At 39.8% G+C, this 20,476-nt stretch overlaps 1 protein-coding gene across 4 annotated transcripts in view; it reads left to right on the top strand.

The window, feature by feature from the left end:
- SCML2 (Scm polycomb group protein like 2) overlaps positions 1 to 20,476 on the top strand; it is an 81,914-nt gene that overhangs the window by 38,852 nt on the left and 22,586 nt on the right. For 3 of the 4 annotated variants that reach the window (XM_055121698.1, XM_055121697.1, XM_055121695.1), the window contains exons 7-9: positions 3,591 to 3,834; positions 17,876 to 18,090; positions 19,853 to 19,964. In XM_055121698.1, the coding sequence (XP_054977673.1) occupies positions 3,591 to 3,834; positions 17,876 to 18,090; positions 19,853 to 19,964 (571 nt within the window). The remainder of the gene's footprint in view (positions 1 to 3,590; positions 3,835 to 17,875; positions 18,091 to 19,852; positions 19,965 to 20,476) is intronic. The other variant, XM_055121696.1, reaches the window with a different exon arrangement.

The raw sequence follows: 20,476 nt of genomic DNA, 5'->3' as shown, positions 1-20,476 counted from the left end.
GCAGTAATGTCAAGGTCGAGAAACTGATCTTATAAATTCTTTGGTGATATTATCTAATTCCTGGTTTTAAATACAGTGTATAGGGGGCTAGATAGCACAGCAGGTAGGGCACTTGCCTTGTATGAAGCCAACCTGGCTCAATCCCTGGTACCCCATGTGGTCCCCTGAGCCCCGTCAGGAGTGATCTCTGAGCACAGGGCCAGAAGTTAGCCCTGAAAACTGCTAGGTATGGCCTCCAAACAAAAATAATAACAGCAATAACTACAGTGGATATGTAGATTACACTCAAATTGGTATTGCCAATTCAGACTTCTCGCTTCCACCTCAGACTCTTATATCCAACACCTACTTATCATCCTAATTTGGATGACCTCATAGATTCTCAAATTGTCCTTTCCATTTCAGGAAGTGGCAACTAACTTCAGTTGCTCAGGCCAAAACCATTGGTAGTTTTTTTTTTCATTTACAGTATATATATATATATATATATATATATATATATATATATATATATATACACACTCCACAGGGAACTCCTACTGAATTTATTTTCAAAGTATGCGAAATCCAGTCACTCCTTTCTAACTCGATTGCTGTCAGATCGGTACAATCTGCCTTATCTCTCAGCTGTATCACCGCACTAGCCTCGTCTTCAGTCTCTTCACGTATAAGCTTAGATTTCGTGGTTCTCATAACAGCCAGAGTATTCCTTTTTAAGCATAAGTGAGACGTGTTATTCCTCTGCTTAAAACCGTCCAGACGCCTCCCCCCCATTGTACTCAGAGTAAAAAGCCAGACTCTGTACAGTGACCTCCAAGGCTCAGCACCAGATGTTCCCAAACTTACTTGGCCCTCTGCCCTCCTTTTCAGAGAAAAAAAAACAGTGTTCCCCACCCCCAGAAATCTTAAGATCACAAGCAGAAAATGCCCTCTCACTTGTGTCTGAGGATACCGCCCTCGTCTGGATCATTCCAGCTCCCCCTGGGGAGCAGCATCACCCATTTTTGGAAACACTGCTCTGTGTCATCTGATCCCTCAGTATCTGACAGTTGTCCTGCTCTCCCGTGTGTGTGTCCAACTTAGCCACGCTTGCTTCCTTGCTGTTCCCCAAGCACTTAAGCCAGTCCTTCTGTGGGGCCGTGGCCCGATGGCTTCCCGCTTTCTCTAAATATATGCTTGCTGAGTAGTCTGCTCCTTCAGGTTTCTACGTTTCTGTCACTTTCCTTAAGAGGTTCGTCCTGTTTACCCTACTCAAAATTTCACATATCCGTCCCCTGCATGCCTTTACTCTTTTTTTGGCGATCACTGACCACTTCTAACATAGAATGTATTTTACTTTTCTGCTTCTCATCTCTTTTAATGAGTATGATTACCCCAAGAATGGGATTTTGGTCAGAAATGTCTGACATAGTATGTACTTGTTGCATTGAAAGAACTTGTTCTTAAAAGAACATTATTTAGGACTAGTGCTATGACTCAAGAGTGCTGGAGCACTGTACTGGCTCAAGCATGGCATGCCCCCACCCTCATCCCCATCTGTGACCCTGACAGCCCCCAGCACCGTTGACTGGAGCCTGTGAGGTCTCGCCAGGAGTCCCCCCCATCCCTGGGTATGGCCTCTGGGGGAAAACCCCACAACATTCTTTTCCAGCTACATCTAAAGCAATATAGGATTTTTTTTTCACTGTAAGAGAAAAGAGAACGAGCGTTTATTTATTTTAGCTACTGCTTGTGCACATTACATCTTCGTGTTAAGTCATTCAAGAACTGATGGTGACAAACCATAGAAATACATTTTCAGATGCCTCTACCTATTGTGGACAGTAGAGGGAGCCAGTTTGCCAGTTACCTACAGCTCCAGGCCGCTTATCCTGAGATAAAGCCCTTACATTCCTTCAATTTATTTTTAATTAAATCACCACGAGATACACAGTTACAAAGTTGTTCTTGTTTGAATTTCGGTCATACAATGTTCTAACACCGTCCCCTCACCGGTGTACATTTCCCACCACCAGTGTCCCCAGTTTCCCTCCCCCAACCCCCAGTCTGCCTCTACAGCAGGCAATTCTCTTCTCTCTCTTGATTTTTTAGAAGTAAAGATTCCGTTTATTCCAGAACTCTATTAATATTCATTTATATGAGTACACTGATATAAGTGATATGACAGAATATTTTTATTTTGGTTTTGTTTGTTTTGGTTTTAGGGCCATGCACGGCAGTGTTCATTATTCCTAGCTCTCTACTCAGGGATCACTCCCATGGATTCTGGAGACCATATGGGGTGTGGGGAATTGAACCTGAGTAGGCTTCATGCAAAGCAAGTGCCTTCCTGCTGTACTCTCTCTGCCCCCTTGAAAGAATATTTGTGGTATTTAGAAGAATTAATAAATAGCTTATAAATCTTGGGAGAAGATTGCATTTTGTAATCATTTCTGGTTCTTGTTACTTGCCAGATGATAGTGGCATTGAAAATATAATGCCATGTGTGAATCTCAAAAATGTAAGGGCTGTCTTAAGTGTTTTAATTCTTTTCCATACACACCGTGTATCTTGCCATTACAGCGATTTATGCACATTATAATCACCTATGGAACTAAAGCTGCTGATGTCTGGATGCATCCCAGAATGATTTTGTCGGTATTAACTGGTGGCCTCACAGGTGATTCTAATGTTCAGTAGGATGGCGAACTGCTGGTCTAGGACTGTTTCTAGGCTTCTGGCTTGCATAGCTAGGCTGCAGACAGTGTCATTTACTTTTTGCAGATCAAAAAGCAAATTAAAATAATTGTTTTTAACAAAAATATTTGGACTTTCTAAGACTCCTGTTAGCCGTTGCCTGCTTTAGTTTTACATAAGAAATACTTTATAACATGCACAGCAAGTGCCGTACCTGTTGTACTACTTCTCTGACACAGAAATACTCTTGAAATATCAATATCTGAGTCGATAATGAACTACATGATTTTCATGTTCTTTTATTCTCAGTGTGAAAGATCAAACTTAGGACCTTGCTCATGGGAGGCATATACTTTGCTTCTGAGCCTAGGTGCAGGCCGACTTTGATGTTTTTGTGTCTGCATTTCATACTGTGAACTTTATTGGAGGGATGTTATGTACTGTTTCTTCTCTTTAGATTTATCACCTTTCAACACGCCCTATAGTTTACGTACATATTAGGCTTACTCGACTCCCTGCATTAAAATTTCTTGTTGAGTTTTCCCCTCTTCCTCATCCAAACTCTCGACCACCACTACCAGCACTACTAAATGTTAGCTGTCTCAGAGCAGGACTCTTTGATACTTTTGCTTACCAATGAACTCGAAATTCCTGGTTCATACATAACTGTATGAGTACATAGTGTGAATGAATGAATTTCAGACTGGTTTTGTTTCCTTTCAGATCTTGGTTCTGCTCCAAAAAAACATGTAGGAAAGAGTTTCAGAGAGATTTGGGAACTGTTGGTTTTTTCCCCCTGTATTTAATTTGTAAACATGGAGCTTAATTTTGGATGCTAAAGTTTATAAGAATATAACTGAGTAGATAAATTTTAATGTATCTTAACAAAAATTATTTTAAAAATATTTTGGTAGGAACCGCCAAAGCCACCTCTAAATAACTTTAAAGTGGGAATGAAACTGGAAGCAGTAGACAGGAAGAACCCTTACCTGATCTGCCCTGCAACCATTAGTAATATTAAAGGAGATGATGTTCATGTCACATTTGATGGCTGGAGTGGAGCATTTGATTATTGGTGCAAGTACGATTGTCGAGATATTTTCCCAGTTGGATGGTGTCGCCTGACGGGAGATGTTTTGCAACCGCCAGGAAATAATGGTAAGATAATACATTATTTTTATTTATGTTTTGACTAAATGCTTTTGGTATTGAGGTAAGATTTCATTCCCGGCTAGACAGCTAGCAGAGCAGTTAGGGCACTGTCAGGTTAGAGACCTGGATGCGAAGGAAGACTGATTAGAAATCCTGGGGTCACCCCAGCATCATGTGGTCTAAGTTGACCACCTCCAGTGGTATTGGGACCTTTGAGGCCTTGTTGCCTTAAGCATTCACAAATATTTCCATTATTATTATATTTTGGGGAGCCATACCCAACAGTGCTCAGGGCATCCTTCTGGCTCTGTGCTCGGGAGTCACTCTTGACAGGACTTGGGGGAATATGGGGTGCCGGGTATGAAACTTGGATTGAACGCGTAAAGCGTTTTGGAGTACTTAGCTACATTTTAATTGATACTCAATTTTAAATTTCAGAAGGCATTTATTTGCCCCTATCTCAAAGTTAGTTTTGTAAAGGCTGAGCATGACGCATATTAAATACATGTTTACATGGTTTTGATCATTTTTCAGGAGAGGGGCGGGTTTGTGACACATAAGATGCTTGGGGGCTATGACCAGCTCTGTGCTCAGGTCGTGCTCAAAGAACTATATGGTACTGTTTTCGAATCCAGGTCACGCACATGCATTTTTACAAATTAAATTTGTACTTTGATAGTCCTTTATACTTTGAGTGGCAGGGATCACACCAGTTGTGCTCAGGGCTTGCTTACCCCACACTTGGCTTCGAGATCACTCCTGGTGGGGCTTGGGAACCGTATGTGGTACCAGGGATCAAACCTTGATCACCTGGCCTGCTGTATTGACTCTCTGGCCCCAATATTTCAATAGTCATAAGTAAAATATACATATCAATGAAAATTTTTGAGTCTCTAGAAGCCACAATATATTGCCATGTTATTTAGGATTTATCAGCTTTAATACTATGATTCCTAAGTTATTGTCTAGATAAAAATACTGTTCATGTCTAGATACTCTTTCAGAGAATCTCCATCAAAATATTACAAGTGACTCTTTCACGGTCTTAAACATGCATAATCTGATCTTCTGTGGTGAAATAACTGCTGAGATTTAAGTGAGATCTAATACTAGAATCCAGTTATTGGTTTTAATTAAATATAACTTGTTAGTGGAGTCAGATGTAAATATAATGAAAATTTACCTCATTGAATTTATTTATCATAGAAAAAGACAGGTATCTGTGTAAATTCTTGTGATTTTTTCTTGTTTCTTTATTAACATCCCTTTTAGTGCTGCTTTTCTCCAAGCTCTAGGTTCTTATAACTTATGCCTTCATTTATATGTCTCCATGATTTTTAATTATCTCCCTTCATTTTCTCATTGACCCATTGTTTGCTGAGAAGCATATCACTTAGAGTTTTTCTTGCTTTCTTTGGTGACTGATTTATAATTTTATAACATTGCGAGGAAAATATATACTTGGTATGATTTCAGTTTTCAAATTTTGGAGGAAGAATCTGGATTCTATATACCAGATCTGTAACAGTGATTATTTCTGGGAAGGATGTAGTAAAGGAAGGGGTATTAGAAACTTCTGCCTTCATCTGTGAATTAAATCATAAAATGGAATGGTATAACACATTTATATAATGTCTCTCTGATTTAATGATGGTTTACCTTATTATATTTTTGGCATAAAAACTCTAGGTATCCAGTAAAAAGTGTAACTTGAGATTTTGAGTTTGGATCATGCTCCAGCTAGTGGCCCGCAGGTCACACCTGTGACGCTGGGCACTGGCAAAGCCGCCGAGTCAGCCATGGCGTAGCAGTCACTTGCTGCATATTCAAGTGTCTTATGGTGAATATGACTGATGCTCTTCTTTTCAGTTAGGGGCTAATATAAATGTTTTAGCATACATAAGATAAGCAATAATGTTTGATGGGCTAGGTAGATTAAATGTTTTTAAAATTTTATGAGATTTATCTTAGTTTTATTGGTTCACGACCCCATTGTAAGTAGAAAGAAATCTGTACTTTAAACTAACAATATTAGTTTAAAAAGGGATTATCCCACATGATTATCTTTTGCCTATTTTTACATACTGCATTGTGACTAAAATTAAACACCTCATATTAAATTTTATTTTTTGTAGCCCAGCATAGCTATATCATAATTTAATCAAGCAGATTAAATATTTTATTTATTTATTTTTTATAAATAAAATAAAAATTATTTTATTTAATTAAGAGACTCCATGGCAGGCTGTTTTCACTCAGGGCACCCCAGAGGGGTCGGGCGAGAATCCTCCCCGCCCCTAGGGACCCAGCCCTGCAGCCAGCCTCTACTACCCAACCACTGACACACACACACCACACACACACACACACACACACACACACACACAAACACACACACACCCCACCACCACCCCCCCACCTCTTGGAGAGCCTGGCAAGCTACCGAGAGTATCCTGCCCACACGGGCAGAGCCTGGCAAGTTCCTCGTGGCGTATTCGATATGCCAAAAACAGTAACGATAGGTCGCATTCCCCTGACTCTGAAAGAGCCTCCAGTCGTTGGGAAAGATGAGTAAGGAGAGGCTGCTAAAATCTCAAGGCTGGGAGGAATAGAGACGTTACTGTTGCCCACTCCAGTAAATTGATGAACAATGGGATGACAGTGATACAGTGAGATTTTTATTTATCTTGGCATTCAGAATGTTTATGGGTTTATGCTATTAAACAAGATGAGGTGATGCTTATATGTAGTTATTTCTGTATACTAAATTTGATGAGTTAAGGGTTATGTTTCTGAGACTGCCAAGTTGTCTTCCAGAAAAGTTATACCATTTCCACTTTTCTCAGAGGTAGATGAAAGTGTTTATTTTCTTTTCTGTCAATTTTGGTAATTGTGTTGTTTTTGCTAATTTCATTTTAAATGCTAATTCTAAAATTTTCATTTGTTAGAATGTTAGTGAAGTTGATTTTTTTGTTTCCATGCATTTTGACCATTAATATTTGTTTATAATTTTCCTGCTGATCACTTTTTTTCTCAGTGTTTCTTGTGTTTTGATTGAGTCTTTATTCAACATGCCAACCTTTTATCACAAAATGTAACCATTTTTTTCAGTATCTTTTAAAATATTATTTGTGTCCATTTTTAAAAGGACAGAAATATGGTCAAGGATGTGATCTTGTAGAGTCTTGCATGTGTGAGGCCTTGAGTTAGATTCCTATACTGCAAGAAAACAATAAAATTAAAGTACAGAAATATGGGGGCCAGAGCGATAGTATAATGGGTAAGGTGCTTGCCTGGCATGCAGCCAGCTTGGGTTCTGTCCCCAGTATCCCATGTGGTACCCTGAGCCTACCAGGAATGATCCCTGAGTGTAGAGCCAGGAGTATTCCCTGAGCACCGCTGGGTGAGGCCCAAATGCCAAAAAAAAACCCAAACATACAAAAAAGTAGAAATACTAAATTAACTTACTTGAACATAATTTATGAGCCTTAGACTTAAATATTATCAAGTGGCACAAATATTAAGTTTTGTAATAAAAATTCCACTCATTTTGAATAGTTTCTGAACATGCTGAAATGTTCTCTAAACCTTTATATAATTGCTTTTCCAACATATTTAGGAATGGAATACTTTAAGATGTTTTAAATAACGACTAGAGACAAGTCGGCTTGCATTGTTTCCTAGAGAGATCTGGTGAGGCATTCATCAGTGCTTCTTGGCTTTACATTTAAAAGCTGTTTGTTCCCCAGATAGTGCACAGATAGTGCAGCCAGTACGGTGCTTACCTTGCACAGAGCTGACTCGGTTCCCATCCCCAGCACCCCAGGAATATAGCCAGGAGTAAACCCTCCACACAGACAGGTGTGATCCCAAAACAAAACAAAAAAGGCTAGAGAAGTATAAATTCAACTTGAAAAAATACCGCAATTGGGTTGGAGAGATGGATCAGAGTACTGAGAGTATTCGTTGCCTGTGGGAGGCCTGGATTTGATTCTGGCACCAATATAGACCCTTGAGCAATGCCAGGAGGGATCCCGGAGCACCACCAGGTGTGCCCCACACCTAGTAAACGAAAACAAGAAAATAGACGCCAGAACAAAATACTGCTTGTTGGGCCGGAGAGGTAATGCACAGGATTTGCTTGTGGCCAACCCTGGTGTTTGAGTCCTGGCACCACATATGGTTCCCTGAGCTCTACCAGGGGTCCCTCCTGAACACAGAACCAGGAATAAATAGTCTCTCAGCCCTAGTGGCTGTAGCCCAAGTACCTCCCCGCCCCCACCCCGTCAGTACAAGGACAGCTCAGCTGTTGGGACCTACCAGATGACTCTGTGGCTTAAAGCACTTGCTTCACCTAGTCCAAGGCCAGGAGTCCAGACCCAGTGCTGTCAGCAACCCAGCATCCTGGTCTGGGATTCCGGGGAAGGGAAAAATAAGTCAATAAACTACTGCTTATGTCAACTTTTGTGATTTCCCCCCTAGAATAATAAGTTTACTTCACTTTAAAAGATTTTCTAACAACTCCCAGAACCCCCTGCTAAAAAAATCCATGAGAAACAAGACTTGAAAATTCAGTGAGCTTTGTGCCTTTCCCCCACTCCTGTGTATTTGAATTTTTTCCTTCCTTGGCACTTGTTCTGACTACAGCCTTTCAAAGCTCTTTGCTTCTGGCTGGTGCCGTCACAGCTCATCAGATTCATTCTGGAGCCTGTACAGGTAGGTAGGGTGTCTGGCAAGAAAAAGTACAGAAGTGTGTGTGCTGTTATGCCCTTGGCAACTAAAAACTGTGTAAGAAATTAAAATTGTAGATTTTCCTCTCCTAGAATCTGTTTGATCTTGTTGTTATGCGTTTTAACTTGTTCCCACATCACTGCCTTTACATCTCAGTTCTCAGAAAATGAAAGAAATCTAGGAGTGTCCGTCAGCTGTTGCTTTCTTCATATATTGCTCTATCTTTGTCTCTGGAATATAGTTACAGGAATTTATGATCAATTATTCAAGTTCAAATGTTTGACTTTAAAATGAAGGTGCAAGACTCAGAATTCAGAAACCTCTAATGAAAACTGGAACTGCTATTATTTTACAAACTGCTATGATTCTTAAATTTTTTCCTAATCTTGGGAAGGCTTGTAAGCAAATAGGTTACTATTTTGTTTCAATACTTTTATCAACAGAATGAATAACTGTAGGCTTTTATTCTTGAGAAAATCAGAGGATTCTTTTAAAAATTTTGCCTTGGGCTGGGGATTATCTCAGTGAAAGAGTACATGTGGGGCCCTGGGTTTAATCCTTGGCACTCCCCACAAATGCCTCACAAATTTCCCCAATGTTGTAGGATATTCAAAGTTTTTTTAAAAAACATGTAAATTGTTACTTTATGAATCATTCTATCTGGTATTAAAGGTGCTGAAATATTTTTAGTTAACAATAAATTATATTTTGAGCTTAATGTTCCAAACATTATTTTTATTTATTTAGCTTCAAATGTATGCATCATTGATTGTGAATTAATGACCCACACTGGTTTAAAGTGTCATCTTGTAGTCTATTTCCTTAAGTAGTTGTGACCGTACACTTCTGCAAGAAGGGCAGCAAATGTCCAGATGCTTTGCGTATAAAGTTGCAGAATCTCAAGGGTATAGAAGAATTCCTCTTTGTCTAAAGGGAATGTGGAGAAGGGGGAAAATGTAGACTCAGGAAGGTATAGCCAAGCAGTACTATTTAGTGGCCATCTTAATTCCTCTCTAGTGGGCCATCTTAACTATTTTTAAAAATTAAACCCTTCCATTTATTGTCTGCCAGCCCACAGCCCGCCAAGGAAGCAGCTTTGATTTAGAAGTAGAACTCAGTGATAACATAATAGGACAGTGCCATCAATTGCCATGGCAACTTTCTTTGCTTGTTTATTTGGGGGCTACACTTGGCTACACCTCAGGGTCTACTTGCACGGTGCTTAGGGATGGCGCCTGGAGATGCTGGGAGATCATAGAGTTATCTCTTTGACCTGCCACATCCTTGGAAAGCATTTCCGGTAAGGAATATTTGATAGAACTGGTATATTAGGTTTTTGTTGTTAGTAATTCAAATAAATATATGAATAACAACTTTCCACTTCAGATTAACATTAAAACATTTTAAATGTAATTATATAAATACTGTTAGCTATGAATGCTTTTTGTTTTATGTTCATTCTGTATGCATGATAGTGTGTAGATGGTTCAGTTTTTTTTCTTTTTTGTTTTTGGATCACACCTGGCGGTGCTCAGGACTTACTCCTGGCTCTATGCTCAGGGATCACTGGTTGTGGGCTTGTGGGACCATATGGGGATGGAACCCAGGTTGGCCACATACAGGGCAAGTGCCCTAACTGCTGTGCTATTGCTCTGGCCCCTGGTTAAGTTTCTTAATTCAGATTTTTAAGGGAGTGAATTTTAAATCTAAAACTGCCTTTCATTTTGGTTTTTGAACCACACCCAGTAATACGTAGGGCTACTCCCAGCTTGTTGCTCAGGGCTTGTTCTGATGGTGCCCAGGGGACCACGTGTTGGGGCTCAAGCCTGGGCCTCTTGCATGCAATAAGTGTACTCCAGTTCTTTGAGCTATCTCTCAGCCCTAAAATCTAAACTTTGATCTTTGAAAAATTTTAACTGGTCATTTTATGCAGTAAATATTTTCTTAATATAAAATATTATGAGTATGTATCTATTGTATATGTAGTTTAATTAGATTAAATATACAAAATTATTTTGTAAACGTCTTCCTATGTAACAGTATCCTTTTGAACAATTTCAGTCTTGTAAGAAGTATTTCAGAGCTTCCTTTCAGCAAACAAGAAAGAATTCCACTCCTCACCTTCATTCCATTTTCATGTTTTTAAAAAAACAAACTCAGGGCAGTCCTGGGAATGGCTCTGGCTAGACACACCTGTCTTGCAGGCATGGGGACACGAGAGTTTGATTCTAGTGCTGTCTGCGTGCCGCGAGTGCAGCTCTAGTAGTTCCTTTAAGATCCTGGCACTGCAAGAGTGTGTGATCTCTAATCCACATATGCATGTATGTATGTGTGCATGTGTGCAACCACCACAGCTAAAGAATGTGACTCCTACAAACACCAGAACTAAAGATGTCTGAGTGCTGCAACCAGGGGCGTGAGCATCACGGCAACCCCCTCCCTGCAAGCACTAAACCAGAAAGTGTGCAAGCCCCACACTCAAGTGTGTATGACCTCCCCATCCCCCAGTGGGCTCATGTGCTGCAAATACAGAAACTAAAATTGTCTGCAACCGGTGGTCATCACAGCAGCAATAGCAAAGGGAAGGAAAGGGGGCAAAAATAAAAAATCAGAAATAGTGGCTGCCTTTGCTTTTTGTTCACACAGATGCAGAGGATTATGTAGTTTTGGTAACTCGTGCTTTACCACTCCTAAATTTAGAAATTAAGAATTCATAGTTTTTGTTTGCTTGTTATTGGGTTACACCCATTGGTGCTCAGGACTTACTCCTGGCTTTTTGCTTGAGAATCACTCCTGGTGGTGCTCAGGAGACCACATGGGATGCCAGGGATCAAACCTGGATCGGTTGCATGTAAAGCAAGGCCCTTACCTGCTGTACTATCTCTTTCTCGCCTCACCTCTTTGTATATGACGTGTAGTTTCAAACCACCAAAAGCAGCACTTTTTCTTTCCATATAGTGCGTCAAAAAATAACAGAGGTACATATCATTAAGACTGTGAAAAGTTGAAGGTATGCCAGCCTTGTTTTGAATAAATACATATTTATTTAGATCTTTTCCTTTATTTTTTTATTTTTATTTTATAAATTTATTTATTTTTTAATTAGTGAGTCACAGGGTACAGTTACAGATTCACATATTTTCGTGCTTGTTCTTCCCTCATGCAATGTTTAAGAGCCCATCCCTCCACCAGTGTCCATTCTTCACCACCCATGAACCCAGTATCCCTCCCACCCCCCCAGTCCCATCCCCCCACCCCACCCCGCCTCTGTAGCAGGGCATTCCAATTTGATATCTCTCTTTACTTTTGGGTGTTGTGGTTCCAAACATAGCTTATATTAAAATATGGATCAATATACTTAGCATGTTTAACACTCCTTTTTGGTTGGTATAAATGAAATAGAAATGCTACCAACCCAGATTATTTACTCAGACGCCCTGGAACTTCATTTTCATATGAACAGCTTGGAACAAATGCTTTGCTTGTGCAAATGAGGTGACTATTGTGATGCAAAGGAGTATTTTTTTAAAAAACCTACCAAGTATCTTTTCTTCATTTTAAGTATTTCAGCTAAATACTACAATAATTGCAAGCGGAACCTGGACCTTCTTTCTTGTTTCTGTTCTCTGATAGATTTTAACAAGTTCTCTGGAGACTATTAAAACATCTTAATTTTTAGGACATGCGGTCCAGTGGGGATAACTTTGTCTCCAGATGCAATAGATTGCAGTTAGATTTTGCATGACTTCTCATTTCTTTCCAGATTCTCTGACCTAGCGTAATCTTTGGTTCTTCTCTGAAGGCGCTAGTGAAGGAAGTTTGAGCAGGTGACTGATGATCGCTGTCTATACAGCTCACAGACAATGTGTGAATTACTTTAGCAGTCTTCTGAGTCCCCTCCTCCCACTCGTCACCCCCCTTAAGCCAACAAATGCAAATAGCTTCATCCCCATTTGCTGGATAGTCAGGCTTGCGCTGGCAACATGGGCTTTGTTGTTGACTCGCCTTCTGTAGAAAAGCAGTTTTATTTCTGGTAAAGAGGAAGACTACCAAGTGGAACCCGGGTCACCTTCATGGTAAACACTGCAACAACTTCTTTCTCAGGAACATTTCTAAAGGTAGGAATTACCATCAAGTTCCTTTACATTGTTGTTGAACTGTGGCTAAAGAAATTCATTGTCTGCTTTGTTAGCTTTTGTATACTAAATATCACAATAATTCCTGTTATCGCCCCCAAAATCCTCTATTCAAATCTTGCTTATTGAAAATATTGTTGGCACTATGGTTCGATCAGTCACTCCTAAAAATCATTTTATGTTTTAAGGCAATTATTTCAACCACAAAAGCTTTTTAAAATTAAAAAGGAATGTTCTTATTGTCAGACTATTCACTTAAACCTCTAATTTGTGATAAAAAGTTGCCAATATTTTTCTATGTGTTTAAAGAATATGACATGATTTTTCACTGGTATTACATGTGACTAATTAAAAGTATTTTATGGCATATAAATTTGGTAACCTTTTCCTAATGAAATATTATCAATACATTTAGTTATTCGGAATTTGTAGCACTGAGTGTTACAGTTTTTTAAAATAGCGTAATGAAAGTTCGTCTGTAGAAGTCACTCAATAAAGAAAGGATGCTATGATTTAACATTTTGAGCATTTTTTAAAGCTCAGTATTGTTATATGAATTTTGGGTTGGCCCTAAACAACTGAAGTTACTTCTTTGCAGGTGAACTTTTCTTCTGAAAATGCTAAAGGCCATGGAATTTTCATTTTCATAATGTCATTGTGGCTAAAATCTTGATTTCTTTTAAAATGAGCTGATATGAGTAGCAGTGAAAAATAAATAAGTTTTCTTGTTTCATGAAGCTGAAAGTACTTTATAAGGCATCTGTGATCTGCAAATAGAAAATCAGCATATTTTTTAAACCAAAATTCTTAAAGCTCTTCAAAATTAGTTTTTAATTGTAGTTTAATTTATAAAGCCCTCCTAAATTTTAATTGTGATTTCTAACTTGTTCTTTTGCTTTAATGATTTCCTTCTCAAGCTGTTTATGAAAGATATGTTTTAACAAGCATGTATGTTTGATTAATTTTGCTATTTTAAGGAACAGTATTGGGTAGAATTTATTAAAAATCTAGCATAACTACCACAGAGCTATTTTGTAAATCCCATTTAAGGTAATCTGACATTAAGTAAATTTTTTTGGTCTTGCAAATAAACCATAATTTATTTGAGTTTTTTGTTTGTTTGTTTTTTATACCAAACCCAGCAGTGCTTGGGGCTTATTCCTGGCTCTGCATTCAAGGATCACCCCTGGTGGGCTTCAAAAACCATATGTGGTAAAGGGGATCGAACCCGGGTCAGCTACCTGTGAGACAAGTACCCTACCACCTCTACTATAGCTCCTACCCCATTTTTAAAAAAAATGTTTAATGTACATTTTAATTTTTCTTCCTTGCGTGCCTTTTTTGTTGGGGGTGGTGTTTGGTCCATACCAGCTGCTCTGGGCTCTGTGCTCAAGGATCACTCCTGACATAGCTCAGGGAACCACATCGGTGCTGGGGATCAAAAGCAGGCCAGCTGCATGGAAGGCCTGCACCCTACCCTCACTATGTCTCTCCAGCCCCTTTACCTTCACTTTCGTTGTTGCCATGAGCAGGGGTTGCAAGAGGCTTGGTTATAGTTCCTACACCCTTGGTTATGGTGCTTGCTAGGGGTTGTACATTTGATTGCGGTTTTCACCAGAGATTGGGCACATTTTCAGTTGTGGTGCTTCCTGGGGATTACACTCATTGAGTTGTTGTGCTTGCACACATTTTTTTTGTAGTGTTCACGGGGGGTTGTTGTGGTGCTCACATGTGTTCACTAGGGTTCATACTGTTACTCACCAGAATTCACACACTTTAATCGTGGTGCTCACCCATGACATTTGTGTACTGGATATCACAGATCCTGTTGTAATGCTGAGGTTTGCAGACAGTAAGCTCATAGGGTTCTGCTGTGTGTGTGTGTGTGTGTGTGTGTGTGTGTGTGTAGCACCAGGAACAGAACTCGTCCTCATGCTTCCAGGTGGCACTTTTAGCCACTGAGCCAATCTCAGGGCCCCTACGTTTTCTTGTTTTAATTTAGCATGCATTCCAAGAATAAAAAGGCACTGTCATATAGGTATACAGACAGACAACTGTAACTAAATGTTTATATTTTAAGTTAGGAACACTCCTTTTACTTTTTTCGATTGTGTTTGGGAAATTTTTCTCACTAATATTTTTACAACTTTTCTGTAATATTCATATAGAATATTCTATGCTAACTAAGGTTATTTTAAAAAGGTACATGAAGCATCTCTTCCCTTAAATCTGTTTATCTTACATCTCCAAGCCTTATTTTTTTTTGGTTTTTGGGTCACACCCGGCGATGCACAGGGGTTACTCCTTGCTCATGCACTCAGGAATTACTCCTGGCGGTGTTTGGGGGACCATATGGGATGCTGGGATTCGAACCCGGGTCGGCCGCGTGCAAGGCAAACGCCCTACCCGCTGTGTTATTGCTCCAGCCCCTCCAAGCCTTATTTTGAAATGGGGAAGAGGGAAGTGAAGATTCTTTCAGTACACTTGGTTTTAGTGTACCTGTTCTGACATAATTTATGGAAGATTCCGGAAAAGCTATATCAAGAAAATGGAGAAACTCTGTCAGACACCAAAAGCAAGCTCGTTTAAATAAGACCTTAATTTTTCGGAGTGAATGAGTTTTCTGTGTGTGCAGGAGCTATTTTTATTGTATGATGAGGGTTTTTATAAAAGTATGTAAAATTGTGGTTCTTGAAGGTGAGGTCATTAAGGAGCCGGAAAGGATGGTAGAGGAGTGAGGAACCCAGGGCGCTGCTTTCTAGGTAGGTGTCTCAGTACAAGACCCAAGAGGGGTTCAGATGTGAAAAGACAACTTTGATTTCCATGGAAATCAGGACAGGTACCACTAAAAATCAGAGAACTTGTTTTTCTTTGTAATTTCAACAGCATTTGCCATTCTTTTTCCTTGTAGTGATTTGGTTGTAAATTCTTTTCAAGTGCAAGTGGGTTGTTTGAGAGGACTTTTGTGCTTGTTTTGAACATAGGAGGAAAGTCAGAGATAAGGAAAAAAGCAGCACAGCAAGGAAAGCCGTGGGCATTGATGAAAGGAAGAGTAATAATCAGAGACCTTAGGGAGGCTGGATTGAGGTATGGGGTGGGGATGTCTGACAGATAGGACAGAGCGTGTCCCAGCTACTAAGAATAGAAGCAGATGTCATATGTCTCTGTCAGTCATTTAGGCCGTAGAGGTACTTTTGCCATTACGTTCTACCTCCTTGGCTTTTTGGAAAGGTTTCTGCTGTAATACTGAGGGGATTCACTTTTCAATTCCACTACTGCTACATGCCGAACTGCAGATTAATTGTGTTTTATTTGTGAGGAAATTAAAGGTCACTGCCACTAAACCTGCATGGGTATTTCTAATGTTATTTTAAGGTGTTTCTGTATGATAATCTAAAAGTTGTATGGTTTTTTGTGAAAATAGAAGAAAATGCCTATGTAGAATAACTTTTGCTCTATTTGTAAAGATTATTGTATATAAAATATTGGAGGTACAACATTGACTTGCAGGATGAAAAATTTTATATACTTATTAATTATTTTTATTTTTCATTCACTTAGTGTTTTAAGACCTCCTATACTTATAGGTTGTGTCTTAAACTGACATGGCACAAGAATCTAAAATCAGATCTTAAACTCCAATGTATTTCTTTTTGTTGATGCCATGGAATCTGAAGTGAGATTCACACATTTGAAAATAAGTAGATTAAGCAAGAGAATGAAAGGTTTATTTGGATTTAATAATTAGGAAGAAGTAATTTTTAACCTTGGACTGGAGGAATACCACAGCGGGTAGGGCGTTTTGCCTTGCACGTGGCCGACCCAGGTTTGATTCCTCCATCGGCTCCCCTCGGAGAGCCCGGCAAGCTACCGAGAGTATCTCGCCTGCACGGCTGAGCCTGGCAAGCTCTCCGTGGCATATTCGATATGCCAAAAACAGTAGCAAACAAGTCTCACAATGGAGACGTTACTGGTGCCCGCTTGCGCGAATCGGTGAACAGGACAACAGTGTTAAGTGTTACTTTTTAAAAAATAATTTTATGTTAATGAAATTGTCACTGTCGCTGTCATCCCGTCGCTCATCGATTTGCTCGAGCGGGCACCAATAACGTCTTCATTATGAGACTTGTTGTTACTGTTTTTTGGCATATTGAATACACCACGGGTAGCTTGCCAGGCACTGCTATAATGAAATTGATAAATGATTAATACTAAATATCTATTTAATTGTAAATAAGTAAAAAAGGAACCTGTCATGTAACTTTCATTTGAAATTTTAAAACTGTTGGGCCAGAGAGAAAAGATAGTACAGGGTTAAGGCTCTTTCCTTGCACGTGACAGACCCTGGTTGGATCCTGGCACTGCTTATGCACATGTGGCCCCTCTCTACCACCGACACCATCATGACTGAGCCATGAGCACAAAGCCAGGAGTAACCCCTGAGCACTACCTGGTCTGACCCCCAAATAGAAACCAAAAAAATTGCCTAGATTGGACTACCAAGGAACTACTAGACACAAATCTACTTGGGTGTGATAGTGGTAGTTCCATTACATTGACATGGAATCCGCATTGTAGCATATGAAGCTTTGTTGTTTGACTTATATATGGTAATATAATGTGCTTTAGCTACTGAGAAAATGAGGTTTCGGTGATTTCCCTGGCCTCTGGAGGATGGCACCATCTGTAGCTGCCTTGCTAGTTTTCTATAATGATGGGCAAAATGATTTCTACATATGGAATAATTAGTATTTTTGGAAAGAAGGATTGTCCTGTAATAATAACTACAAATATGAGGAGAAGAAGATACGTCAAATTTGAAGTTACTGGTTCTGTAAAAGCCTCTTTTTTCTGAAGAATTAAACTGTTTCTTGATAATCTGATACCTTAAATACTTAAGCTTCATCTTAAATGCTACCTTCATTTTGATTAGTCTTTGATGAATAATCTTGAGGATTATGTTTAAAGATCGAGTTAAGCTTATTTGAGGCATAAGAAGATAATACTTCTCTTCCAAAATTTTATAGAGGTACTATGACTTATAATACTGTTAATAATTGTTTCAGTCATGTGACATTCTAACTCTACACTCACCACCAATGTCAGTGACTCAAGGCTGTCTTAATTATGTAAGTTTTTTTTAAATTTTAATTTCGTTTTTGTATTGTTTTCTCCCTTAGTTTCTACTTCAAAGAATACAGCCAAAGCACAGTCTTGCTCTTCCAAAGCAACTCAGCGTTCAATGCAGACGTCACAGAAAACTGCTGTAATATTACCCACACAGCAGGTCAAGAGATCAGGTCGGCCTAAAACGTCTGCTGCTTCAGTCTCCAAGAGGGGACATTCTGCTAAAATTCCTGCACCAAGAAAAAGAGGCCCGATTGCGGGGAAGAAGGTTGGTTCTATTGCATACTACTTTGTGTTATAGGTCTCTGTATTACCTTACCACTTGTAATGTATTGTTTAGAATTTTCCTCGGAGTGTCATGAGGCCTTCTGGGAATGTCCTTAAATGTGTGTAAGAGGCTTGAAGGCATACACAGTCATTGATATATTTCTTTTATTGGGTAAACGTAAAACAGTGTTTAACTTTTTTAAAGCCACTGTGAAAGTACTTGGATGGGTGTACTTTTGTTCAGACCAGTTTATTTAAAACTCAGTGTATATTAAAATCATTGTGAAGTGAATTTTATTGTACATCAATTCTACCTCAGTCGTGTAGGGGGCGGGTTTGAGTGTGATCAGTGTAGCTCGGGGAGAGACTCTAAGGGTCTCAGCTTCCATACCTAGGACCACTTGGCCAGCATGGACAGTCCCCGAGAACTCCTGAGGGGACCCACAATAGAAAATAGACAAAAAAAAATCCTTTAAGAATGCTAAAGTGACACCTCCTACTTGACACTTCCAAAGAACACAACCCTAAAAACTGGAGGTGACAGAAAGGGCGGCTCCTGAAGACCCTGGAGACCCTGGAGAATAAAGGGCACCAGGCAGAGTTGGTCGTGGGCGGGCAGGGTGGGCCACTCGCAGGAGCGACGGGTGCTGCAGAGAATTCTTTGTCTGGCAACAGTATTCTTGAAGAGCGAAAGAGTGTCCCAGGCTCGTGGGGTTTATGCCGGGAGCGCCGGGCCTCCCTGGAAGGAAGGGCTTCCTTAGGTTGGTTCTGCTGCCTCACCTGGATGGACTTGCTGCCCCCAGTGCTTGGAGCTTGGGCGCGAGACCAAGGCGGGACACAGAGCGCCGAGAGACTGCATGGGGACAGGAGGAGACGGGGATGACGGGCAGTGTGATACTGGAATGGGGCGCGTGGGGAGAATGGAATAAACGGCAGCTGACCACCAACCAGCTCTGTGGGCCTGTTCCCTCCTTTATGCGTCTGCTGGCCGCGGCTGCAGGCGGGGTGGGGGAAGCGGCTCGTGGCCACCGAACGCACGTGGCAGGCTAGAGACTGCTGCCGCTGCACACTTATTTTGTGATCACACAGGCAATAATTAATATTTTGGGTTTTTTCCCCTGCTTTTCCCCTCTCCCATTATTACTTACAGACACAAAAGCCTCTTCTCTGGTATGGAGAACTGTTTTGGCTTGTACTTCCAAAAAAAAAAAATCTCATGAATTGATATAAATGAAACACCAATGGTGTTTAACAGTGCCCAGAAGACTTTGATTTGTTTGTTTGATTTTTAGACCATACAACTGAAGTGCTCAGGTGTTATTCTTGACTCCACTCTCAAGAATCAATTTCTTTTTTTGCTTTTTGGGTCACACCTGGCGATGCACAGGGGTCACTCCTGGCTTTGCACTCCGGAATTACTCCTGGCGGTGCTCAGGGGACCATATGGGATGCTGGGAATCGAACCCAGGTCGGCCGAGTGCAAGGCAAATGCCCTACCCACTGTACTACTGCCCTGGCCCCAACACTTGATTCTTATATACAATCAGCATAATTTTGTATTGATGTTAGCAAGCCACTTCTAATTTTATTATCAAATGTTAAATCCAGAAAATGCAGGCTATATGTAGTAAATACCAGGTGAATGAGTGCTCACTAAAGACAATCTAATTATTTGTGAATCAGGAATGTTGATGATTATTTAACTTCCTTATTAAGGAGTTTATTTGAAGAGTGATGTATACTTGTGATTTTTTTTTTTTAAGCAGGAGAAGTCTTCTCTTTGTTCCACCTCTTCAGCTTCTGTAAATGTGCTAATGAGAGACTATGGGAATTCAAATGATGATTCCATTCCTTCTAAAATAGTGATGTCAACAGGTAAATTAGTGTTTTTTAAGAAGTATAAAGTTAATCATCTTTTCTTTATTATTTTCAATATGTTTGAAGTCCTGGGAATTACAAGTAAGGGGAAAGAAGACAATATATTTTTCTTTCAGCATTTTTCTTTTATAGTGACCCATCTGGTGTTTATTGAAACTCCTTGGCACTTGGAGCCCCACTTGTGCCATTCCTGGTGGTATGGGAAGGTGGTATGAAGTTCTGGAGCTCAAACTCAGAGCCATGTACATGTCAGGCATGTATTCTGTTCCTTGGGCCATATCACTGGCCCTCTTTTAGAATTTTTATGTTAAAATATTTCAAAGTTTCACTAAGGAAAAATAGTCTCTTTAACTACATAAGGCACTTGAAGTTTATACCTTTAAATTATTTCTACGTCTTTGTAAGATTTGAAAAATTTTCATAATTCATAAATCTATTCGATGATTAATTTTTTCCTGTTTTGGTATTTTTGGGTTACACCTTGCTGTACTTGGAACTTATTCCTGGCT

The sequence above is a fragment of the Sorex araneus genome, chromosome X (assembly GCF_027595985.1).
Source record: "Sorex araneus isolate mSorAra2 chromosome X, mSorAra2.pri, whole genome shotgun sequence".
In the NCBI taxonomy this organism is placed as follows: Eukaryota; Metazoa; Chordata; class Mammalia; order Eulipotyphla; family Soricidae; genus Sorex; species Sorex araneus.
Note: the sequence above shows the minus strand (reverse complement) of the source record. Positions and strands in the feature narration are given on the sequence as shown.